General features: G+C 41.4%; 1 protein-coding gene across 7 annotated transcripts in view; it reads left to right on the top strand.

Moving 5' to 3' along the window:
• The window catches only part of NCKAP5 (NCK associated protein 5), a 976,326-nt gene that overhangs the window by 747,078 nt on the left and 202,395 nt on the right, over window positions 1-26,853 (top strand). For all 7 annotated transcript variants that reach the window (XM_045479574.1, XM_045479575.1, XM_045479573.1 and 4 more), the window contains one exon: window positions 19,417-19,485. In XM_045479574.1, coding sequence (XP_045335530.1) covers window positions 19,417-19,485 — 69 coding nt within the window. The remainder of the gene's footprint in view (window positions 1-19,416; window positions 19,486-26,853) is intronic.

The raw sequence follows: 26,853 nt of genomic DNA, 5'->3' as shown, positions 1-26,853 counted from the left end.
CACCACAACACATACTCTCTCATTATATAGAAGAACTCTTCATATATAATTTGCTCTAACCATATCAACAAGACATTGTTTTCCTCGCCATCTGTTGAGACATGGAAATAAGCTTTGCTGTACACAGCCCTACATTTCATCTATGTTTGTCTTAATGAGACTTCATTCTGGTTTGGTTACCCTTCTCTCTGATCAACAGATTGCATCAAAGTCTGGCTTAGAGAAACGAGGCCAGCTAGGCTCTGTGAGTTCTGGCAGGAGTTGGCTGATCTCCTCAGGGACTCAAAGAAGGGAACAAGTGAGGGTCGTATATTTTAGAATTTTGTAAAAGAGATTGTTTGAACCATGACAGAAGTAGAAGTCTGATTATCTTCATCATCTTTTAAGAATATATGATTTTATGATGATTAGTATTGCGGTAATTACTATATAAATTCGAGGACGTCTGGGATTTCATAGCTGGAAAAGTCTTTAGGGAGTCTGGCAAGTTTACGAGGGGAGAAAAATAAAGTCAAAAGAAATTAAACACCTTGATCACTGCCGCAGTAAGTGGCCAGAATTTGAAACCGTGTTTTCTCTGCCACATCATGCTGCTAGAAAATGTTTTTAAGACCACCAAACTCAACTAAAGAACCAGATCACTGGATATCACACTATGCTTATACTTAAAATATCTCTACGAGACGTCATCTAGGTATAAAATACCTCCTGAGTAGCATCACTGGGTAAGTACACAGTGTGCACAGAGATTCAATATTATCTTGGTAGAGCGATGTGTAATTCAAACAGAAAAAGTCTTTTAATAAAATTGGTGGCTGCTAGCTTTCAGCCTACATGTCTATTATTGTACCTGAGCTGAGCTATAAGCTGAGGTGTTTACTCTTCTTTTATCCTAGCCCTCAAAAAGGAATTACATTTCAGTTCTCCTCATCCCTTATCACCCCAGGGTCCCAACTGCTTAAAAATATCTGCCAGCTCCCACCCACTCACCCACACAAAACAGCCCAGGAAATTTTAAAAGCTGGATTGAGAGGAATTAGGATGGTATATAAATGTGTTAGCTTTCTTCTTTCCCCACCGTTTTCAAAGCAAATCCTGCTGCTTTGCCAGTTCTCTAAAGAGGAGCGGGAAATCATCCCACCCCCTTTCAGCTCTTGGACTTGGAAACAGGAAATGTGGTTTTTACAAGGATATTTAGTTTAGGGTAACATTTGGGAGTTCAGAATGGTAAGGTGTTTACAGTACTAATTTAGAATACCTGTGATTCTGTCAGGTCTGTGTGAGCTAAAGACAGTCAGTAAATGTCTTTGAGCCTCAGGTTGCTTCTCTACAAAGTGGAGAGAACAACAGATTCTCCCTTTGAAGATGAAGTATATTACGTGCTGGACACCGAGCCTGGCACATGGTCATCATCAGTGCTTGTTAACTGTCATTGCCACCATCATCATCATTTTGTAGAGCTCCTCCCTTTTTCTTCACCATCCCAGGTACAGCAATGGCTCCAGCCCTGGCTTTGTCTTAAATTAGACCCATGCTTACAACTCCTGGACACACCTTTTCCAGAAGTTACTCTCACATCTCAAATATACAAAATTGAATTCATGATTTCTTCAGAATTATTTTGAGAGCTGCCACAAATTCAAGGGTAACTCCTCTCTCATGACCAGATCTTGTTTAGATTTTTTTTTTTTTGTAACCCAAGTGGAAATCTCTAGACACCAAATGATACAAATAAGTCCAGGGGTTTTATATACCCTTGTAAGTTCCAGCTAAAGACCAAACCCAGACTAGATTAGCTTTAGACACAATGCTACCTGTTGCACTCTATCCTTGCAGAAAGGCAGACAGCTTCCATTTAGGGCAGCTGTTGCCCACTCGTGTTGGAAGTAGATGAAAGTGGGGAGCAGGCTGAAGGTTGCCTTCCGTTGACTCTCCACTGTCCGTCTCCTCCACCTGTGTGGAAGGGCAGTTGTCCTGAGTGGAAAGGCCAGAAGTCATGCATCATAATTAAAGTGAACCACAATCTTCCTAAAGCTTAATGTTTTCCTTGTGGATTCTTAAGCAAAGGGACGTTATTCTTCCCTTAAAGAGAGAGGGAAGAGTTAGTGTGAGCCACTGTCATGACTGAACAAAAGAACTTCATGAAGGGGCTCCTGGGTGGCTCAGTCGATTAAGTGTCCAACTGCAGCTCAGGTCATGTTCTCACAGTTTGTGAGTTTGAGCCCCGCATTGGGCTCTGTGCTGCCAGCTCAGAGCCTGCTTCTGATTCTGTGTCTCCCTGTCTCTCTGCTCCTCCCCTGTTCTCTCTCTCTCTCTCTCTCTCTCTCTCTCTCTCTCTCTCTCTCAAAAATAAACATTAAAAAAAATTTTAAGAATTTCATGAAAACGTACCAACAATGGAAGAAAGAGGAGAGGAGTTAGGGTGACTACCAGCAAATCTTGCGTAAGAACCAGGCTTATACGTTTGTGGCCATTGTGTCTTCTCTGCAGGAAGGAAAAAAAAAATCATTACGTAGCAAACCAATAGACTTTTTTCTAAAAATCTCCCATAATATTGTTTATCTCACTTTGTTCTCCATTTCTACTAAAGACCTTATCACACTCTCAGAGACCTGAGATAAAAACCTTCATGACATCTTCACTTCTCAGCTCTCCTCCTCATGTAGCTCCTGGTTGGGAGCTGATGAATCTGTTTTGAATTGTCTCTCAAATGCATGTCTTTCTCCCCCTCCTCCATGTCGTCCTTGACAGTCACGTGTTTTCTCATCTCTCTCTCTTCTCTTCAGTCCCTTCAGTCACTGGTGCTGGGGTTAGTTAGTGGAAATAAGCATTTGTGGGGCACCTGGGGGGCTCAGTTGGTTGAGTGTCTGACTTTGGCTCAGGTCATGATCTCATGGTTCATGGATTTGAGCCCCATAGCAGTCTCTGCACTGACAGTGTGGAGCCTGCTTGAGATTCTCTGTCTCATTCTGCCCCACCCACACTCGTGCTTTCTCTCTCTTTCTCAAAATAAATAAACTTAAAAAAAAAAAGGGAAATACACATTTGCTCCTGTTCCTTCACCCTGACATCTGGCTCCTTCCATCTCTGTGGCCTTATCCCTAACTAGTGTCACCTACTATCTACTCACTGACCTGTTACTGTGGAACTCAGCTCCCCAAACCCACTGTGGCCCTTCCAGAAATGCCTGGCCCTCATGTCCTGCCCAGTGCTCTATCACTTATTTGTGGGTTTGTTTGTATAAGCATGTGTGCATATGTTTGTGATGTGTGGTACAGAAAGGAACTTGAAATGTCCATTGACAGATAAGAATGATAAAGCAAAGAAATTAAGTAACTGCCATAAGGTTAACAAATGAAATATTGCCAGTACCATGGACTCCTGCACGGGCTCCTCTCTTACCACAGCTTCCTTTCTCCCTACTAGAGATACTAGTTAATCTGATTTCTGTAATGATCCTTCTCTTACTTTGGGGGGGGGAAAAAAGTAGAGTTTTACTTTTTATATATGTATTTCTAAACAATATAATTTAACTTTTTCACTGTTTAGACTCTGTATAGGAAATCATGTCAGTGTATTGATGTATGTGTGTATTGTGTGTGTGTATATTTATATATGTGTGTATATGTATGCAGGTACACACACACACACACACACACACACACACACACACAGCCGACCCTTGAAAAACATGGGTTGGAGCACCAAACCCCTACACAGTTGATATTCTGCGTATAATTTTTTGATCCCAAAAAACTTAACTAATAGCCTTACTGATAATATAAGCAGCCGATTAACACGTATTTCATGTGTCATATGTACAGTATACTGTATTCTTACACTAAAGTAAGCTGGAGAAACAAAAATGTTAAGGAAATCATAAGAGAAAATATGCTGCATTTGTAGAAAAAATCTGCATATAAGTGGACCCTTGCAGTTCAAACCCCTGTTGTTCAAGAGTCACCTGTGTGTATACATACACACATGTATGTTTAAGTATACATCTTGCTTCTTTTGCTCAGTGCTGTGATTGCAAGATTCATCCTTGTAGTTTTACTCCACTGTATTTTACTTCTATGTAGTATTCTCTCATATAAATTTACCACAAATTATCCAATGCACTGTAAATTTTCATTTGAATTCTCTGTGGGAGCTGATAAGAACAAAGCTGTTGTGAATACACGTATATGGGCATCCTAGTATATATGTTCACAGGTGTGTATAGTTAATATACCTAGAAATGGCATTGCTGGGTCAGAATGTGTGAGTGTCCTCCTTTATCAGGTTAAGCCAAGCTCTTCTTTTTTTGTTTTTTGTTTTGTTTTGTTTTGTTTTAATATGAAATTTATTGTCAAGTTGGTTTCCATACAATATCCAGTGCTTATCCCAACAGGTGCCCTCCTCAATATCCATCACCTACCCTCCCCTCCCTCCCACCCCCTATCAACCCTGAGTTTATTCTCAGTTTTTAAGAGTCTCTTATTGTTTGTAAGCCAAACTCTTCTAAAATGGGTATAACTAATGTACACTCCCACCTGTGGTATCTCAGAGTTCTTGTTGCCAACACTTGCATATAAAAATTTCAATTTGTGCCTGTCGTGTGTGTGTGTGTGTGTGTGTGTGTGTGTGTGTGATGGTATATCTTTGTACTTTTATTTGCATTTTTTAAGTAACTTCCTCTTTGGCGTAAAAGGATTCCTGGAACACAGATGTCTGCTCTTGTTTTCTTCCCATTTGTCCTTCAGTTCCTGAATAGCTCAGAAGTCAAATAATCCTATTCCTCAAGGAATTCCCAGTTAATACCTCAAATTGAATCACCTGCTTCTTGGTACCGGGGGACAAATACCCATTCCTCAAGATTTTGAAGAACAAAATATAAGTAAATATAGTCTGAGAAATGTCTGAGACCAGACGTTATCTTCCTCTACTAAGAAGTAGGTGATTCAGGTTGAGGAATTACTTAAAAGTCATAGATTTTCTATGTCTGAAGCACATCTTGGGGGTGGGGGAGATATGTGTAAAGGTTGCTTTTGCTAAGAATTTTAGAGTACGTAAATTGTTGGCTCTGTCATGATTGGAAAATGCTTGTTACATCTTGAGCTCAAATATGTAATTTGTTGAATTGCTGAAATTTTCAATTTTAATAGGCATAATTTGACAGTGCTATTAAATGTTTGGAATAATAGAATGTTTGTATCAGCCTTTAAAGACACACACTCATCAGACCCACAAATCTTCACTTCCCTAAATCCACACATGTCTGACTCTCAAAAGCAGTCTTTTGCAAGCTGAATGCATCAGTTTTCCTCTTCCAGCTTGTGTGGGGTTGGGGACAGGGCCTGAAAAGTGGTGGATGAAAGAGTTTCAGGGGAGGGGTGGTGAGGCTAACCTCCTTAGCAAGTTCAGAGGTGAAGGAAGGCACCTCATTAAATGAGGGAGGAGGTCCCTGTGCTATCAGCTTTATGACACTTTATATGACACTTGAGTTTCTGAAACTAAATCGCATAAATAGACCTCAGGAAGAGAGCAGAGCTGGGAATGACATCAAGCTGAGAGGCCTGATGGTCACTGCTGAGTCAAGTAGGCTCCTGAATAAAATTCCAAGCAGAGCACATTCAGTAAACCCTTTTGTATTAGCAGATATAAATGGGTACATTTACCCCATCGGAGAGATAGTCTCAAGATCTATAATAGATGGGAATAATGGTGTGTGGAAGGAAGCTCATACCAGCTTTGGAGATCCAACTGTAATTTTTTCAAGAATTTTGTGAGCCTGTCATTAAACACAGCAAGTATTATTAGTTAAATTATGTAAGTTACATTTAACGGCAAAGACAATACACACTCAAAACTCATCACTTCCTGATTATTTTACATTTCACTATTTTTTTATTAACTTTTTAATGTTAATTTTTGGGAGAGAGAGAGAGAGAGAGAGTGAGAGCGAGGCTGAGTGGGGAAGGGGCAGAGAGAGGGAGACACAGAATCCGAAGCAGGCTCCAGTCTCCGAGATGTCAGCACAGAGCCCGACGCGGGGCTCGAACTCATGAACTGCGAGATAATGACCTGAGCTGAAGTCAGACGCTTAACCAACTGAGCCACCCAGGCACCCCATTTTACTATTTTTTTACATTAGTTGGAGGTGTACAACATTGTGATTCAACAACTGTATATATTATGCTCACCACAACTGTAGCTACCATCTGTCACCATACAACATTAAAATACCATTGACTGTATTCCCTTGACTATATTCCCTATGCTATACCTTTCATCCATGACTTATTCATTCCATAGCTGGAAGCCTGTACCTCCCATCCTGCCCCCACTCCCATCAGTTACCAGTTTTTTCTCCATATGTATGGGTCTGTTTTTGCTTTTGCTTGTGTGTTTGCTCATTTTGTTATTTTAGATTCCACCTATGAATGAAATCATATAATATCTGTCTTTGACTGACTTTGTTCACTTAGCAGTATACCGGTGTTGTATCCATCCGTGTTGTTGCAGATGACAAGATCTCATTCTTTTCCATGGCTGAGTAATATTTCGTTGTGTATGTAGACCATATCTCCTTTACAAAGTCATGTATTGATGGATATTTGGGCTGCCTCCATAGTTTGAGTAATGTAAATAATGCTGCAATAAACATAGGGGCACATATCTCATTTCAAATCAGTGACACCATTTTACTGTTATCTGAGCTCTATATCCTATATGGTGAGGACACTGTATGATGATATGCTACCATGCATCTCCTCCCAACTTTGTGTTTGGGGCCTTGGACTCAATCATGGTGGCAGTATTTACACCATGGAAATTGGAAAAGACTTCCAAGTGGGACTCTTCTCTCCCAGAGAGTGGATTGTTAAACATTTGCCAGCACATTCCCAAAGAGGAGCTTGTTTTGAGGAGGTGAGAATGTGGTCCCGCTGCTGGGAGGTTGTGTGCAGCTCTTGTCTCATGTCCCCGAGCCATTGGCTATCCTGTGTCTCCCTCAGCCTGGCTTGACTGTTCTTACTCCATATCAGTCTAAAGGGTTTAGTTGGACTTTTCTGTTATAGTTTATAGTACCGTGTGTAGGGGTGGGGATGGAATCTGCAATGGTGGTGATTTCCCAGCACGTCCCATCTGTGGCCTTGGCAAGTGGCAAGGGTTTGAAGGTAAGTTTGAGAAGAATCAAGAAACAGCACCTTGGACGCATAAAACAGAAGTGTTTATTCCCCTAACCAATTAAAATTTCTTTTTATAATCATAGCTGCAGTCTACATCCCTGGGAAGTAAGGATTGTACGTGGAAAGGGTCAGAATTACAAATGGTCTGGTTACCCTTCCGCGTCCCAGGCAGTGCAGGATGGAGGAAACGACATGGCCTGCCTTCACTGAGCCAGGGGTTGGGTGGATGTCAACCACCCTGTACTGCATGTGGCGGGTGCTGTAGCCAAGGGGTGGCAGGGAATAGGCACCTAAGAACAGGTGGCACCCTGTTCTTAGTGGCTCAGTGGCACCCACAACCCACAAGAGAGATGACTATTTCATATGTTCAGTTTGGGAAGAACCAAGTGGGACATGGTTCATTTCAACTGCCCTATGACATAGTAGAGATTCTCATGATCAAGTCCTTCTAGGCCTTACAAGAGAGCCCAGTAGGTGATCACTTGTGACATGGCTTCAAGGTGAAATGCGATGGCTTATCCCAGACCAACCTACACCCCTGCAAACCTGCCTGCTTTCCCGCTTTCTAATTCAGCCATTGCTACAATTAAAGATTCACTCCTTAATCCTCTCTTAAAATGCAAATCCTCTTAGTGCTTTATTTATCAGCTGTGAATCTTAATGTGAAGGAAGTTGGGAGTATCTCTGTGATAGCGAGTTTTCTGCAGGGGAGGGTGGTAGATAAATGGGCTCTGGCAAGTGGGAATGAGGAGTAAGAGAGGGAGGGAAAGGAGAAGAGAAGGCTTCAGATGAAGGGAGCCAGTGCCAGAAGCTGACCTATGTGCAAGGCTGTTTAAAAGACCCAGGTGTGAGGGCCCATGTTACACTGCTCTTGGCTGGAATCTCCCCAGTCCACAAAGACCCCCTGGCTGACGCCTCTCCCCCTGCTGAAGCCTGTGAGCTGCCCAGATTCAGATGGGAGTTGTTCTACAAAGGGCAGAAGGAAACGGACATTGATCGAATCCTGTAAGGGGCCAGGCGCTGTGTTAGATGTACCTTACATTCATCATGCCATTCAACATCAAAGGAGTGATGGGTATTCCCTTTCCTCTTGTTTACCAAGGAAAGACAGGCTCAGAGCCCAAGTGACTTGCCTGCGGTCGTGGCAGGCAAGAGGCAGCACCAGGATCCAAATAAACACTTACTTGACTTCAAAGGCCAGGCCTCTTTCCATTATAAAAAATAAGAATAAGAAGGAAATTAAAAAAGCACACTGTGTCCTCCCATTAGAATCTCAGACTTTGCTCCTAGGATGATATACCCTTCTTACCACTCCTACCGCCTCCCAACTCCATACATGGATTTCTTTCCTGAATGTCCCCTGTAGGCAAGAAAATTATGGAGCTTTCTTTTCTGTTTCTACTGTGAAAGCATTACCTTTTATTATTTTTCAGATACAATACAATATCAAATAATATTTGTCCAAGTGACACACATTTTTTCCTATTCACACACACACACACACACACACACACGCACAGAAACAGAGACACACATCAATATATCCTCTAAGGGACTGTTTCTCCCCAGTGAGAATCACTGAGGTAAGAGGAGAGAGGCAGACTCATAAAATGAGTAAGAGAAAGCAAAGCACAAACTTGTATGTTTTCATCTACATGAAGTGAGAATCTTTACAGTAGGTGCTCTCCTAGAGGTACACATATGATACATTGTGGAAGCAGAGAGCAGGCACCTGTTCCACTCAAGAGATTTTTGAGGGCTTCCGGTGGAGAAGACACACATGGCGGCCACCTCCAAATCCAGAAAAGCAGTAAGAAACTCCTGAGCCGTTCAAAGTTGGCGACAGCTGGGGGTGGTGCAAAGTAATCCCTGCCTTCATTCTGAAACTGATCCTACTGAGACACTGGTTCTCAAAATACAGTTCCTAGACCAGTAAGCATCAGCATCACCTAGGAACTTGGAGATGCAAATTCATGGGTCCTTCCCTGGATGGGCTGAATCCAAACACTGTTGGTGCCCGACAAGCTGACCTAACGAACACACCAAGTCACCCTAATGCATACCCAAGTTTGCAAACCACTGGTCTAGAGCCCCACCTAAGGATTTAAATTCTGGAAGTACACAGAAGTTTCACTGTGAAATGTTTTCTATTTAATTCTTCAAAAATGAACCTGCAGACAGGTCCTACATAACACATTCTCATTGCATGGGATCCTGAACTCCTTGAAAGAGGGATAACATTTTATTTCAATTTATGTGCCCATTGCCTTGTTTTAGGCCTGGACTTAGCGACTATCCCTAAGGTCTTTAGAGTGCAAGATCAAGGACATTTCGGTGTCCAAACATGTCTTCATGTTTGGATACACAAGTGTCCGTGTTCATTCCTGTTGTGGATGGGCACAGCTCATAACTATTTCCTGAATTTTTTAGGTTGACAGAATTTTCCTCCAAAATGTATAGGAGCCCTAGACCCCACCTGGGTATAAGAGACTATTGCTCTTAAATAGAGTCAGTGGGAAACACCCCTTAGCCACCTATCTCTAGCACAGTCACTACAGTGACGGGCTACGATAAGGTGAATGATACAGACCCCATCAGGTTCATTTGATGGTGATAAAGGGAAGGGGATTCAATATCCAAGTCCAGTTCTTGGTGTCGTCCTTTGTACTCAGGCTTTCCACACCTCTGCTAAATCAAAATGTGCATACTTGGATAGCATGCTTAATGGCAGACTTAGCCCCTCCTGTGGTGATTTATTCTCCTAGTGTTTCTAGTTCAAAATAGAACAGACTATGGTGTAATTCTGGATATTTGGGGCATTCCTTGTTTTGTTCAAAAGGCTGATGTGAGGTTCCTTGGCCCAGAGACCAGAGTTGGATGGCACTGTAGTTAGCAAGTAAGTTATTTAACTAGAGCACACAGGACCCCAATTCAGGGTGGGAGTTGTAAAGGAACACACTTTCCCAAATAGCCTTCTTACCCTTATTCTGACCTGTGTACCTTTGCTGAACTGAAAGATTTTCAGTCAGATGGGAAGACACATTCTGAAAAAGACCACCTTTTGCAGCAGAGGTAGCCACAGGGATGCATCCTTTTTAAGTACTGTGGATTGGACTTCTCTTCTTTTTCTTTTTTCCTTCCTATTTCCACCTTATTTCTCCAGACCACAGTATCCCTGCTGCATTTCTACTGCTTTCATTTGCACGCCATCAGTTTGTTCTTGTTCATCACTCTTGAACCCAAGATATTCTCTGCAGTGGATATTTACCTGTGCCTGACATTATTCACTTTCATAATAATTTGGCAGCATCTACACCCAGGATTCTATCATGGTGGGATAATTTCCAATTCCTAATACAAGCCAGATGTCATTTGCTTGGTATTTTGTTCAAAATTGTAATACTTCTTTTATTCATTCCAATGAGGACTTTTGCTGTTGGTTTGAATGCCTATTGAGTAGGCTCATTCAAAGGTCAAGTTCCCTCTTCCTACCTCAGGTAAAATTAGCCGATTATTTTTTTCCCTCTAATCTTATTGTATGATAGCTTTCAATGTGAGAAATTAATTTGTTTCCTCTACGAGGCTATTTCCTTCTTTGAGGTAGCCCCTATTTTGTATATCTTTGTAGCCTCCATAGAATATTTCTTGGAGAACAGTGAGAGATCAGTAACTGGATGTATGCAGGGAAAAATTGATGTTCTGGCTCATCTCCTAAATATGTCCATTCCACTTATCTATTGCTGTGTAACCTTTGAGGCCTAAAATGACTGTTTTATTTTTCTCACAACTGTGTGGGTCCTGAATTTGAAAATCGCTTCCTTGCTCCCTTATCTGGCTTCTCAGTGCTCCCCGGCCTGTATCTCTCCACAGGGCATCTCATCCTCCAGGGCCTCTCCATGTGGCCCTGGCCTGATACCACGTGAACATACCAGCTTTCTTACGTGGCAGCTCAAGACTCCAAGAGCTAGTGTTCTGAGAGGCCAAAGTAGAAGCCAAAACACTCATGGTCTAGCCTTGGAAGTCCCCATAATGGCACTTCAGCTACATTCTATTAGCCAGGCAAGTCAATAAGGCCAGTCCAGAGTATAGGACATACATCATAAAGCATTTTCAGTCATTTTTAATCTACCGCTATGGTAATACTAGTGATGAGTGAAATTAACACTTTAGGAACAAAAACCCAATTTCTCTTACTGCTTAGTATATAGAGAAGTAGAAACTTTAAATATTCTGCCAGTTGTCAAAATGTGTCAGATGATGTATACTGTTTGTTGTTGTTTGGAAACTATAGATAGCATAATAATAAATTGACATATGTAAAGAGTAAAAATTGTTTGTCATTTGTTTAACTTCCCACTTGTGAATAAGTTCTTATCAAAAAGATACATCAGGATATATCTGTATGTATGTCTGTGACCACCACAGAGAGCACATAGGTAAAAGTGCCTGACATACTACTTGTGCAAACTCACTGGTATTAAGTACATATAAATATCAAAGTGAGTTTTAGCTCCACCCAAAACTATAGTAAAATTTTAAATATTACTCTTTTGAAAAAAGGCATATAAGGCATCATCCTGGTCCCAAAGGGCTTACAGTTTGGCTTGAGAGAATATTATCAATATTCATAAAACTATTAATCCCGGGGCGCCTGGGTGGCGCAGTCGGTTGAGCGTCCGACTTCAGCCAGGTCACGATCTCGCGGTCCGTGAGTTCGAGCCCCGCGTCAGGCTCTGGGCTGATGGCTCAGAGCCTGGAGCCTGTTTCCGATTCTGTGTCTCCCTCTCTCTCTGCCCCTCCCCCGTTCATGCTCTGTCTCTCTCTGTCCCCAAAAAAATAAATAAACGTTGAAAAAAAAATTGAAAAAAAAACTATTAATCCCAATTGAAGGCATTATAATTAATTGTTAAAATGACCCCCTCCTTATAACAGAGTTCAAATAATGAACATAGGAGTAATAGTGGGATTTAAAAATTGCTATTTGGTAACCATAACTGTAATAATTGTTTTAGGCAAAAAATTATCAACGGATGCTAAAATATATGAACAATGTGTGGCTATTTAGATATTTGCATAATCTCAAAGACTTTGGGTAGTTATATATTTTTGAAATAACTTCCCACAAGATAGTTACTGATTATAAAGAGAAATACGTTTTTCATGGTCACTTCTGGTGGATACCAACCTAATTGAGTGATGAAAGTTAGCAGGCTAGTCATGAGATAAATCTGCACCACATATCTCTTCATGTCGTGTACCAAGAAGGACACGATATCATCGCTTTGATAGTTTTGCCAAAAATACTTATATGTAACCATGAGGAAGCATGAAACAAATTGATGGATACTCTACAAAATAGCTGGCCTGTATTCTTGAAAAATGTCAAAGTCACGAAAAACAAAGGAACTATTACACATTACAGGAGACTACAAAGAAATGATAATTAAGTGCAGGGAACCTGGAGTTGATCCCGGACTCAATAAGGACATTAGGGGGATAATTGGTGAAATGTGAACAAAGTCTGTAGAGTGGACTAGGATTTTGTATGGAAGTTAATTCTTGAATTTGATAACTATACAGCAGCTATGTAAGAAAATGTATTTTTCGTAAAATACTCTTCACAGTATTAAGGAGTAAAGGGATATCATGTCTGCATCTTACTTTGAAAAAAATTCTTTTAGTGATCTCTGATTTTAAACGAGTAATAAAGTAAGTGTGGCAAAAAGGTAACCTTTTGAGGCATTGGGAGTGAAAGGTAGGAGGATTCTTTGTAATGGTTTCCAAATAGTTTTGTACATCTGAAATTGCTTTTTAAAGTTTAATATACACCCCCATTTTAGCTTTTGAGGTTCATGTTTGAATCAGACCACAAAATATTGAGTGGGATTTAGAAGGGCCACTAGGGAGGTGGGGCAGACTCTAGGCTAATGCAGCAGAAGCAAAGGCGTGCAGCCCAGGAAACAAGATCTGGGTCCTCATGAGAGACCCAGAAGGCTGGCCTGCCTTGAGAGATGCCACATGCTCTCAAGCAGCAAACACAGATAGATGGATGTTGGATAGGTGAGTGGGAAGGCTATGGAAGGTAAAAAGCTTACAGTGGAATTGTTACTTAATGCAGAGGGAACTTTTTTGCGCAGAAATATCCTACCTTTGGCTATGGAAGAGGATGTTGTGTTATTCCATTCAGGCCTCTGTAACAAAATACCATGGCTGGGTGGTGTATAAACAACAGAAATTTATTTCTCACGTTTCTGGAGGCCAGGAAGTCCAGTATCACGCCTCTGGCGTGGTCAAGATCTGTTGAGGGTCTGCTTCCTGGTTCACAGCCAGCGCCTTCTTGCTGTGTCCTCACATGGTGGAAGGGAGCTAGCAAGGTCTCTGGAGCCTCTTTTATATAAATCTAATCCCATTTTGGAGGATTCAACCTTCATGTCCTAATCACTCCCAAAGACCACCCCCCCCCCATCTCCTAGTAGCATCACATCAGGCATTACAATTTCACCATATGGAGTTTGGGGGAACACAGACATTCAGTCATCAAAGATGTATTAAGCTAATTTATGGTATAGAGAGATTTCAAATATAATAAGCATTTAGAGAATTAATGTACAGCAGCAATCTAGAAGCATCAGTCTGTTCAGTCATTTGTAAGTTTTGGCTAACATTTATTCACTGAGCAAGACTTTTGAAAAACATCGTTCCTTTTAAGTATATATTAATTTATACCCATCCTCCACAGTAAACCCAAACGATATAGATTTACTCTAGAAAGCTATTCAGTTTTATAAAAATGTGTGAGAACTTTAGAGATGAAATCAGGAACTTAGATCCCAGCAACTGGGGGTTGTGAGGAATCCACACGGAGCTCTAAATCAGGAAGTAAGTCTGGCAAAAGTTTTTGGTTGTTATAGAAGGCAAAACTGAATACCAAGACCCAGTACATTTAGTTAGCACGCATGCTCTAATTACATCCTCTGAGTATACTGAGTTAATAACATAATTTCTTAAAGTTAAAAAAGACCTGTGTTGTCATTTCTGTAAGTCTCAGTAGTAACACCTACTGCTCTTTTCCTCTCTCCCTGTCCTTTCCCATCCCTGCCATAAAATTATCCACTGTTTCTTTAAATCACATTTAATTAAGGTTTGTTTTGTTTGTTTGTTTCTTTTGTTTTCTTTTTCCCCTGTTGCCTCATCTTGGTAGCAGGTAAATCCTGAATTTATAATAAGTGCAAATGCATTAAAGAAGATCACAGGTTCAAGATTATTTGAACTTCACTGGCATAATTGTTAATATCTCTATTGTCCCCTGGGATATGTAGGATTACATCAATTAAATTGGTCTCTGTAACAGAACACATTAACCATAAATGTGACGACTTCGTCTTCCCCAGAACCCTTTAGGTATTTAATTTGCTTGCCTGTAATAGATTGTCAGAGCAGTAAACGTGAGGCAAGCAATGTAAGTGGTGTAATGATGGTAATTATCTGAATGGATCGATTGTAGTGTTATTGCAACATGATATTGTGGGTAGGAGTGAGAGAGAGACATCCCATATAAATTCCCATTTTCAGCTTTACTTCCTTACACAGTTTTTCCAAGACGTTTAAAGTGAAAACAACGTAAACTGGCATTGCCATTCTCTCCTTTATCTACTTGCATTATCCTTTGTGCGGTTGCCTTACTGAAACCAGCAGACCTCACACAAGCTCAATTTCTTCAAAGAAAGCAGCGACTTTATAGAATTGGAATTCTGGCAGTTCCCCTGTGATTCACAGTATTCAAATATTTGAACTGGAAGTCGCTTTGTAGATTGGCTAGGCTGTTCCCTTCATTTATTACCTAAAGAACTGTAAACCCAGCAACATTAAATGGCTCGCTAAAGGTTTCATGATGGGTATTGCCATATAGACTGCCACACTGGGGCTAGAACCTAGAACCGGTCCTCCCACCTCGACTGAGGGAGGACCTGGGAGGTAACACCAGCTGCAGGTATGAATGAAGTTCAGTGTGACAGGCCACAGCAGTCCCTGAAGGAAACAGCAGCGAGCAAAAGGAAACAGCTTTCAGTTGAGTGTTGGGAGGTGGGGGGGGGGGGGTGGAAACGAAGAGAAGAAACAGCCTAGGAATAACCAATATTGAATAAGCAGATAATCAGCGGAGGTGGAATCACTGGGCTGTGTGGCAGATGTCTACCCATGACAAGAATGTAGGAAAGAAGTCAAAGTCGAGTATTAGTACTGGTACCTGAAGAAGAAACAGGGGTTTGAATCCTGGGACTCAAACCAGGGATAGGGTGAGATGATCTAACACTAGCAAGACCACATCCAAAACGGCTTCTCCCAGCAATTTCCCTCAACTTTTGTGCCCCGTTGTCATTTGATCACTCGACCTGAATTTCATTGTTGATTAAACTAACAAACTGGTCTAAAGCTGGGGCTTTTAATATATCTGTCAAAGAAAGCATTGCAGTCATCAGAGGCACAAAGAAAACCACATATGACCCATGTCTTCTGAGTTACTGGAAAATAGAACATTAGAACTCCAAATCACTGTTAAGTAGAAAGATAAAAATGAAATATCCACAGAACAAAGGCTACAAGCCTGTGTGTCACAGGCGAGGGTGGGAGCAGAGGGTGTGGGGAAAACATTCCCAGTACTGGCCGTGGATGGAGACCGGAAGTGCCCAGTGCTGGCTGTAGGGCAGGGCTTGAAAGTGCGGGGGACCTGAGGTAACTGTCTCAGAGAAGCAATGTTTCTGGAGAGAGGGAAGCAAGGAAAAAGGAAGAGGTGCCATTTGAAGATCTGGTTCTGATAGAAAAAAGGAAGAGGGAAAATTCTAGGATGCTAAAGAAATGAAGAAAAATATATGACCACCTCCTCCAATCATCATGTGTTAAAGAAGCTAAAACAAGGATAGGTGCAGGGTCGAAGAACGGGACGTGAATGTGAAACATGCTGATTTAAGCAGAAAGAATGTGACAAGAGGATTGGTAGGAATTGTGGCATATGTAATTGCAGAGAGCCAAGGGACATCATTGTAACTTGATAGTAACAATAAAGACACAGAAGGGAGTAGAGAACACTATAAATCAACCTGTAAGAGGTGGAGGGCCATGGAGGACAAGGGGTGGAAGAGGAAGTGACCCCTTGCTGAGTATATCTTTTAGTATAGTTTTGACACTGGGAATCATATTAACGCTTTCTATATTCAAAAATGGAGGTGAAATGCACAAGAAGAGAAATTAAATATTACTACCATCAAAAAACAAATGGACTGAACTGCAGGAAGGAATGAATAGCGTAACCATTATGAAAGGGGGACAGTTACCAATCTAGTAACTTTTGAACACAATATTGTTACTATATATATATGCATTCTAAAGAAAAAACAAATTGTGAACTCTTCTTACTACTGTTTTTCATAGTGTAACAATTTTGTATGCGCAGTAGGGTTGAATAAATGAATAAATGTAATAATAGTGAATGCCTGTGTTCTCCCTGCAAAAAAGGAAGACACAAATAAGAAAAGGAGAAGGCAAGGAAGAATTCTGTAGGGGATGGAGTGTGTGTGTGTGTGTGTGTGTGTGTAGTGAAGAGAAGAAGAGAGAAACCCTTTTACTGAAAGGGACTGGAAGAAATGACCTCTCAGTAGCAATGGGAACACGTTAATACTCAGATCATAGTTTCCAAATATCATTCCCCAACAAAAAGCAAACATGATTCCTTAGAGAAATGGCTGATTTCAGGAATGGGGCAGAGAAAAAGCAAAGTGGGCTTGAAACATTTTCTTGTGCCTAAAAAGAGTCTTTTCTCAAAATTATGGAAATATGGGGGCTCAGTCGGTTAAGCATCTGACTTTTGACTTCGGTTCAGTCATGATCTCATGGTTCGTGGGATCAAGCCCTGTGTGTGGCTCTATGCTGACAGAGCCTGTTTGAGGGTCTTCTCTCCCTCTGTCTCTGCCCCTCCCCAGATTTGTGCTCTCTCTCTTTCTCCAACTAAACGAATAAGCATCAAAAAAAAAAAAAAATGATGGAAACATGTCAAAACGCACAGGTTACAAGGGTTCACCTTTCTCAAGTTGGAACAATTTGGGCATCAAAATAAATTCAGTAATGACTTAGAACCCTTTCAATAATATAAGAGCCCATGTATTCATATAGGTAAATAATAAATAGGAAAAGCACTTTCTTAGAAAAGAATGCAAACTCATAAGTGTAAGTAGAATAATGGAGTGAGAAATCAACGTGTGCAAACATAATACTCATTGATTCAGGCAAGATTCAATGGTTGCTAAGATAAATTGATAAAAGTTTGATGAGAAATAGTATACTTTCATAGTCTAAAAATATCTCTGCATGATTTATTTATTAACTACAAAAGGCAAGTGATTTTGAAATACATTTGGCAGACCCCACCTTAACCACATGATCAAAGTTAACATGTCCAATAACAGGTATATGGATATGACATAATTATGTGCACTGAGAAGCACCCAGCATCACACACACACACACACACACACACACACACACACACACCATTTTTGTGCTATTCCTGACAAGTGTGCAAGAGGAAACTTGAAACAGACCCAAATTAAGGGACATTCTACAAAATAATTGACCTGTATTCTTCCAAGAAAGAAAAAAGGAAGGAAGGAAGGAAGGAAGGAAGGAAGGAAGCAAGGAAGCAAGGAAGGAAGGAAGGAAGGAAAGAAGGAAGGGAAGGAGGGAGGGAGGAAAGAAAAAAAGAAAAAGAAATTAATGACGTGAAAGACCAAAGGATTGTTCCAGATTAAGAGATCCTATATGGGTGACAAATAGATTCAATGCCTGACCCTGGATTGGTTTTAGGACTGGAAAAAAAAAAATTTGCTGTAATGGCATTATTGGAACAATGGATGAGTTGGAATAGGTACTGAAGGTAAGATTGTTGTATTGTATGAATTAATATTTCCTGAATTTGACAACTGTACTTTGGTTGTGTAAGAAAATGGAAACATACACAAAAGTATTTAGGGATAAAGCACATCATGCCTGCAGTTCCCTCTCAAGTTTCAGGGAGAAACAATGAAAGAAAGAGATGATGATCTATCAAATGTGGCAAAATGTTAACAGCTGGTGGCTCTGAGGAGAAGGTATGAGGGAGTTCTTTCCACTTTCAAATTATCTGCAAGTTTGAAAATATTTCAAATAGAAAGTTAAAAAAAAACAGGTAGGAAGAAACTATAAGGGGAAAAATGTTGATCCTGCTTTCTAACACCTAAAAATCACCATCGTTGTTTTGGGGGAAAAACGGATTTAGAACTCTATACCCCCGCTTCCAAATGTCAAAACAGGTTGTGGTGAAGGGGTAGGTAGTGGAGGGTAGGTAGAAGCCAGTTTGCTTGGGGGAGCTTGTTTGGAGGAGCAGGGTGTGTGGTGAATGTTGTAGCCTTGGGAAGGGTTAACTTGAACAGTTCAGGATTCAGACTAGAGCCAGTAGTAGCTGAAGGGGACCCAGGTCACCAGATGTGGAGGGCCGTGCCCATGTCACCATTTCATGTTCCTTCTAAAACCTAATATGTTGATGAGCATGACGTTTTCCCGTTTTTATTCCACTTGTAACGTAGTAATCATATTCAACCTGGTATCCTATAGTAACCTATTTAACATTCAGACACCCACATGGTTCTGGGGAGCAGAGAGGCAGTAATTTTTAAAAGCGGGGGGGGAGGGACGCAAATATAGTAAAATTCTTAAATTTCTCATTATATTCTTATGTTCAAAAGCCGTTGCTTACCAAGGAAAGCCACGTGTTTGGTTTGCATTTGGAATTACGCTTTCATGAATATACCCGAGATTCTTTTCTATGGCCTAAACAAATAGTGGGTTGTGAAACTGTGACAGGTCTTAATGAAGTGGATTAAGGCATTTCTTACATTGACATTTTCACAGAATGAAATAAACATTGTAATCTTTTTACAGAACACTCTCACATCAGGCCATGATTTTATTTGTTACCTGTTCAGAATATCAAGTTTTTGCATTTCTTGAAATGGTAATGTACTTTTGTGAACAAGTTGATAGGACACAAGTCATCCCTGAGTTATTTGTAATAGTACTTAGAGCAAACTTGTCAAAGATTCTTCTCAAAGATTATTTTGGATCCCGAGGAGGTATATTTAGTAACTGTATTGAATAAGCTGTCACCTAACACAACATTTCATTGATTTATTTGCATTATTTTTGTATATCACTGCAGGCAGAGAATTCAGCATTGGCTTTGGAAAATGAAAATCAAAGGGAACAGTATGAGAGATGTCTTGATGAGGTAAGCGGAGTAGAAAGGCTCTTTACAAAAGGCTGAACTATTTAGGATTCCCTTGGTCAGACCTTAATATAGGTCTGTTAGCAGCCTCCACAGAACATTAGCATTTTGATCTCCAAAGGAAGGTTGCAAACATGTATGTGGACACTGAGAGGGAAGGTCAGCCTCTCCCTCCCTCCCTCTTCCCTTCTCTTCCTATTTCACTGTACAGGCATCTGTAAATTCCTTTTGGTTACTACTTAATATTCTTGTGGCACAGTTGAGGTATGCCTCACTGTATGATAAATTTCTTCCTCCCAGTAAGTGTGATCCCAGCCTGTGAATGAGAAAAGCTATGTCAAGGCACGCTGCATCGCCAGTTGGATGCCGTGTCTGAAAAAGCAGACCCTTGATGTAGTGGGTGGGGATGATGTTCACAGTTGGCAGCCGGAGGGAAAGGATCAGTAGATTGAGAACAAGCCACAAAGAGAAAGGGAAGTGAGGAAGAAAATTTGAGCAGAGTGGAAGAAGACAGAGCCACATGCGTGAGTAAACCCGGAAAGTATTATTTGATGGTAATAAAGAGACAAAGGCAAGGATGGTGGGAAAGGGGAAAATTGAAGAGTGTGTGGGGCCCTCATTCTCCTCACAGCCATTCCCCTCACACTCCACCCGGGATCATACCCTCAGCCCCCGCTGGATCATCCAACCGGGATTGGCCTTTCACCTCACAGACACGCTCTCATCTGGGATTTTGTTGGCGACTGTGGTTATTACTTTAACGGGATGGCTTTTTTAGTCATCTGTCCAAATAAAGATAAAACTTGCATATATCTGTTGCTGTTAAGGGTTGATATGAAATGCTGACACAGGTTTTAAGAAAGTATGAAAAGCTACGTTTAATCACATTCCATTACCTTACTGGTGGAAACTAGCATATATATCTTCAGTCTTTTCCTCCTCACTAACAATTAGGAAAATCTTTTCAAAAAAAACCCTCTTGATCTCTCTTCCCCTTCCCCACACTGTCCCGGGAGGTGACGGGTGACGCCATAAAGGACACAGGTTCGAATCCCAGTTATGACATCATTGCTGCCACCTTACACCTCCCCCCCCCCCCAAACCCAAAGTGGCCTCTCTCCTCAGAGTTGCAGTTGGGGCTGCTGTTTTCCTCCACCGGGGATTCTCAAAATGTGACCCCTGAACCCAGCAGCATCAGCCTCACCTGGGAAGTTGCTAGAAACGCAGATTCTGAGGCCTCACCCCAGACATCCAGACTAAGGGACTCTGGGAGTGGGCCAGCAATCTGTGTGTTCACAGGCCCTCCAAATGACACTGATACACCCTACAGTTTGAGACCCTCTGTCTTCATAGCAGGGACCACCTTGCCTTATGGTTACTGATGTGTGGTGGAAGAACCCTCACCATGTTTCCAGAAAGTTCTTTCATTGTTTAATATTTCTAGCCATATGTATTAGTTACTCAAGCAAAATGGCATTTGCAGTACTCTGCCCTGTCAGGACTTAAAAAGACTCAGAACCATCTTTACAAGGCCCCAAATTGAAAGAATAGCTGAAGTAAGTTGACATAAGTGGGGAACGATGACTCAGTCTAGCAAAGCCAGTTTAGCACTTCTAAACCCTGTCCCCCAGGCTCTTGGTCCAACAAAATTTAGGGCAAGAAAGACCAGATACATCCGAGGATATTGAAAGAAACAGATATTGCCCTTGGGCCATATGTATCGATCAGCCAGGTTTCACTTTAACCTCTTGTACAGAATTTCTGAGAAAACCATATCTGTATTCAGAAGTCAAATTTATGTGAATCACACCATAGAAACTTTTTATTTGTCCCAGTTCTCCCACTGGTCATCCCTCCCCATCACTCAAAAAGTTCACAGCACTTCTTTATGGAAACTCATAGTCTTGTTTTCCATATGCTCCCTCTGCCTGCATGCTGAAGGTTTTGTCGGGATGTGTCGAGCCAACCATAATTTTTCATCCACAGAACCATTTCGCGTGGAGTTTCCTCTGAAGACAGAATTTTTAGAGGGAGAGTCCCTCTGTTCTTGATTGCAAAAATTAACTGTTGCCAAAGAGGTGATTGGCAGCTCAGAACCCCTCTTAGCAGTACAGATGTTTTGTATTCATGATACTGGCCCCTGATTACACATGCCAGTTGTTTTGAAACTAATTGCATGAGGGTAGACAATCCATTTCCATGCATTGTAAGAGGACGTTCTCAAAGGGGTAGTTGAGTGTAGTAATAATGCCAACTGGAAATTGTTTTCAAGGCTTTTTAGACTAATTAGACAAACTAACAAGGTAAGGCCTCGTGTACGTTATTTCCTTGCTAGTGGGTTTCATAAAACATACACAAGTGGGTATAATCTAAATTTAAAATGTGCTTCAATCCCTTTTGCACTGATTGTTATTTTCTGGGAAAAGAAGAACATGTTGAGGATTTGAGAAAAAACGCTTGGGAGTAGGAAATCCCCTCTGTGTATTCTTAAAAAGGGGTATGTTTATTAGAAGGACGCAGAGCCACATCCAGACACACACACGGGCTTGCCAGAACACATGCATGCCCACACACTTCACCACTTCACATCGCCTCTGCTGCTACCTAGATCCTCATCTCCTTGCCTTGCAATACAAAAGCAACATCAAGGATTTCTTAAGCAGGTTGGAGGTTTTCATGTTAGAGACTAGTTTCTTCATCTAGCTGTTTGACATACAGTTTGCTAGCAAACAGTGAATTTCTGTTTATTCTCACTAATGCTTTGCCTATAGTTCCTTTAGAACTGACTAATTCCCATGGACAGAAGGATAATGACACATATAAAAATAAGCAAAAGAACATTTTCTCAAACCATTGCCTTACATCTAGATGGATTCAGTCTATCCTATAAGTATTTGTTCGGTGTCAGTGTCACGCAGACCTGGAAAGTCAAGGTGGTCCCAGCCTGGCAGAAGAAGTGAGGGCGATGCTTAATCACAGAAGAATGAAATGAGAGACACTCACACAGAAAATGAGGTGCACTGGGGCCTTTGAGAACATATAAGACAGTCACCAAAGAGCAGGAGAGACAGTGGGTGAGTCAGCAGTGAAGGGGACAGAACTGAAAGGGCATCTTTAGCCAAAGGAGCTGGAGCAGGTGAAGTCCAAGTGATTCTCACCCTTATCTGCACTTCAGAGTTACCCGGGGAGGTTTAAGAATACTGCCAACTGGGGGCGCCTGGGTGGCGCAGTCGGTTGAGCGTCCGACTTCAGCCAGGTCACGATCTCGCGGTCCGTGAGTTCGAGCCCCGCGTCAGGCTCTGGGCTGATGGCTCAGAGCCTGGAGCCTGTTTCCGATTCTGTGTCTCCCTCTCTCTCTGCCCCTCCCACGTTCATGCTCTGTCTCTCTCTGTCCCAAAAATAAATAAACGTTGAAAAAAAAAATTAAAAAAAAAAAAAAAGAATACTGCCAACTGGGCTTCACCTTGGAGATTTTGACCCAATTCTAGTCTAAAGTGGGGCCTGGGTGTTAGAAATTTTGAAGACTCCAGGGAGTTGCAATATTCAGCCAAGATTAAGAACCGTTGCACTTAGGCCCTCTGAATGCTATGCTTTAGAGAACATTTTCAGAAAGTGTCAGTAAGAAGATAGAAGCTCTTCCAAACTTGGATATGATGATAGAAGAGCAACAGACCCATGTGGAAATTTTGGGTTATTTCTAGTTCCTCAACAGTATCTGAGCAAGCAAAAAGTAAATCCTGTCAAAGTGTGTTTCTGGGCCCATTCTGCAGAAAGATGTGCAGCAATTGCTAAACATGCAGATGTTCAAAGCACAAAAGACCTCAAATAGCCAAAGCAATCTTGAAAAAAGAAAAACAAAGGTGGAGGCATCATAATTATGGACTTCAAACTATATTCCAAAGGTGTAGTCACCAAGATGGCATGGTGCTGGCACACAAACAGACACATAGATCAGTGGAAGAGAAGAGAAAACCCAGAAATGGCCACACAACTATATGGTCAACTGATCTTTGACAAAATAGGAAAGAATATCCTATGGGAAAAAACAGTCTCTTCAACAAGTGGTGCTGGGAGAACTGGACAGCAATATGCAGAAGAATGAAACTAGACCACTTACACCATATACAAAAATTAATTCAGTATGGATGAAAGACCTAAATGTGAGGTCAAAATCCTAGAGGAGAACACAGGCAGCAACCCCTTTGACATCAGCCACAGCAACTTCTCACTAGATACATCTTCTGTGGCAAAGGAAAGAAGCAAAATGAACTATTGGGACCTCATCAAGATAAAAGCTCTGCACAGCAAAGGAAACAATCAAGAAAATTAAAAGGCAACCGACAGAATGGGAGAAGATATTTGCAAATGACATATCTGATAAAGGATTAGTATCCAAAATCAACACCCCCTCCCCAAATAATTCAATTTAAAAATAGGCAGAAGACATGAATAGACATTTTTCTGCAGAAGACATCCAGATGGCTAACTGACACATTAAAAGATGCTCTACATCACTCATCATCATGGAAATGCAAATCAAATCTACAATGAGATATCACCTCACACCTGTCCAAATGGCTAAAATTAACACAGGAAACAACAGGTGTTGGTGAGGATGTGGAGAAAGGGGAACCCTCTTACACTGTTAGTGGGAATGCAACTGGTGCAGCCAGTCTGGAAAACAGTATGGAGATTCCCCAAAAAGTTAAAAATAGAACTACACCATGACCCAGCAATTGCACTACAAGGTATTTACCCAGAGGATATAAAAATATGGATTCAAAGGGATACATGCATCTGGATGTTTATAGCAGCATTATCTACAGTAGCCAAAGTATGAAAAGAGCCCAAATGTCCACTGACGATGAATGGTTAAAGAAGATGTGGTCTATGTATGCAGTGGAATATTAGTCAGCCATCAAAAAGAATGAAATCTTGCCATTTGCAACCACGTGGATGAAACTAGAGTGTATTATGCCAAGCCAAATAAGTCAGTCAGAGAAAGACAAATATCATATTTCAGTAATATGTGTAATTTTATAAACAAAATACATGAACATAGGAGGGAAAAAAGAGAGACAAACCAGAAAGGAGATGCTTAATATGGAGAACAAACTGAGGGTTACTCAAGGAGAGGTTGTGGAGGTAGGGTAGATGGGCTAAATGGGTAATAGGGATTAAGGAGTGCACTTGTAATGAGCACTGGGTGTTACATATAAGTGATGAATCACTAAATTCTACACCTGAAATTAAAGTACACTATATAGAAACTAACTGGAATTTAAATAAAAATTTGAAAAATAAATTGACACAGAAAAAAATAAAAATAAGTGCAGATCCTCATACCTCACTCAGTTAAATAGCTGAAAATCCAAGCAGAATGGAGTGTGAGGAAATTGGCAACCTAACAGACTTCCCAGGCAGAGCCTTTGCACACAGAAGTTAGAGAACCTGCCTTCCCCTTCAAACCATCAGAATAGGGCGAGTTCCTTATAGTCAGTGAGGATCCACATTTGAGGTCTTTGACTTTTCTGTGCTCTCTATTTCAGAGCACAATGGCAGGAAAAACTAGATTTTGGAGGTAGTTCAGTAAAAGAAGAAAAAAGCCCCAGAATTTCTTTTAAACCAAGGCTAAATAAAGGCAATAGTACGTTGTTAAGGGCAGTTCTGACCTTCCTCTCTGATTCCCATGCTGTAAGCCAGGACTTGTGGAATCATCAGACATTCTCAGTGCGTGTCCCTCGCCTGGGTCCTAAGGAGTCTTGAAAAGCAGTGTCTTATCTATCGATGGAGATGGGGGATGATCCTGCTTGTGGCTTTCACATGCTTCAAATGCCCATTGCAAGAATGGACCAGGAAATCAACAGATAAGGGACCTCTTGTGTCTGCTCCAGACTCTAACCACCATGAAGCAGCACCCGTGTTCTAGTCACCATTATTTCTCCAAGATCCAGCATAATCTGTAGCCCATACTATGCACTTGATGTGTATTTGTTGAATGACTAAATTAATGAATGGAGATTACCAGCCCCAAATTAATTTCCCAGTTAATTTTCCCTGCAATCCCACATACACATTTAGATGATTTTCTCCCACTCCCAGTATTTTACAGAGCAAATAAATAATATAGGTACTTAGTGATTCATATTTATACATGCATATTATAAACGCACACATGCAAACACTTCATTCCTATGTAAATAACATCTTTTATTCTCAAACCATTCTTCATTAACTACTTACCCGAAAATGCATTTTAGTCTTTGAAGTTCAAATGTTCAGATTCAGATCTAACTTTCATTGGGTGACTGCTTTTTATCAGGTACTGTCCACAGTGGTTTTTCTGGTTATAGTTATCATCTCATGCACTTTTCACAACTTGAGACATAGTCAGTTCCCCCTCCTCCATAGATGTACAGAGTTAAGCTGCCCCCCCACCCCCATACATATCAGTGTATAATCAACACGGGCAGCATTTGAACCCAAGTCCTTCTCGTGATTCTGCCCAATACTCCACTGGCTCACCCCCAGCTGTCTCAGTATGACAAATTAAACTCAGAAGCATTGAAAATTTCTCCAAAGCACAATTTCCAAAACTTGTCCTTTCTTAACAAGGTTTTTAAAGGGGCGTGCCAGTAGGACACTTGCTCTGCATGATAAAATAGCACCTGCAAGCATGAAAGCAGGACTGTGAGGCAGGAGGAGCCCTGTCAGAGCTTGGTGCATTTTGAGTTTCTCACTCTACCACCCTTGACCCAGCCCTGGCTGTCCTCTGGATGTGGTGAGGATTGGCTCCCTCTTGGAATAAGGGTTTATTGTGGTTTATTCCACACCAGTGTGACTTCGCATCCAGCCTCAGGGATGATTTTGAAAGTAAGAGCAGACAATACTGCAGCCCTGACTCCTCCCTCTGCCCACCTGCTTCCTGGGGAGTGCAGCGGCAACAGGGGACTGGGGGTGGGAGATGCCACCTGGAAGCCTGCTGGAGAAGAAGAAGAACAAAGACTTGTGTGGGTGGAAGAAGAGCCCGGTATCAGAGGGGCTGGCTTGTCTGAGAGAATTCTTACCCAGGGGAAAAGAGAGGTACCTGGGCTCTCTCCTTGGCATCTCGGGCTCCCCTATAGTCCTGCTCCGCTGAGGCAGAGCAGGGAGGTCTCCACAGAGAGCCTAAGGCAGGTTGTAAAACAAGCCAGAGGCTTAAGGACTGTCAGCCTTGCTCAGTGTGTCTCAAGTCCCCTTGGCCCAGCCCAGCTGCTATTTTTCCTTTCTTTGGAGAGAAAAGCTGTCAGGTGACACTGGAAGTTATTTGTTCTCATTAGCTGGGCCTGTGGGTGTGTGATTATTTGCAACCCAAGTGCTAAGGGCGTAATT

Source organism: Leopardus geoffroyi, chromosome C1 (genome assembly GCF_018350155.1).
Source record: "Leopardus geoffroyi isolate Oge1 chromosome C1, O.geoffroyi_Oge1_pat1.0, whole genome shotgun sequence".
In the NCBI taxonomy this organism is placed as follows: domain Eukaryota; kingdom Metazoa; phylum Chordata; class Mammalia; order Carnivora; family Felidae; genus Leopardus; species Leopardus geoffroyi.
The sequence above is the reverse complement of the archived record's forward strand: the minus strand, read 5'-3'. Positions and strand labels throughout refer to the sequence as shown.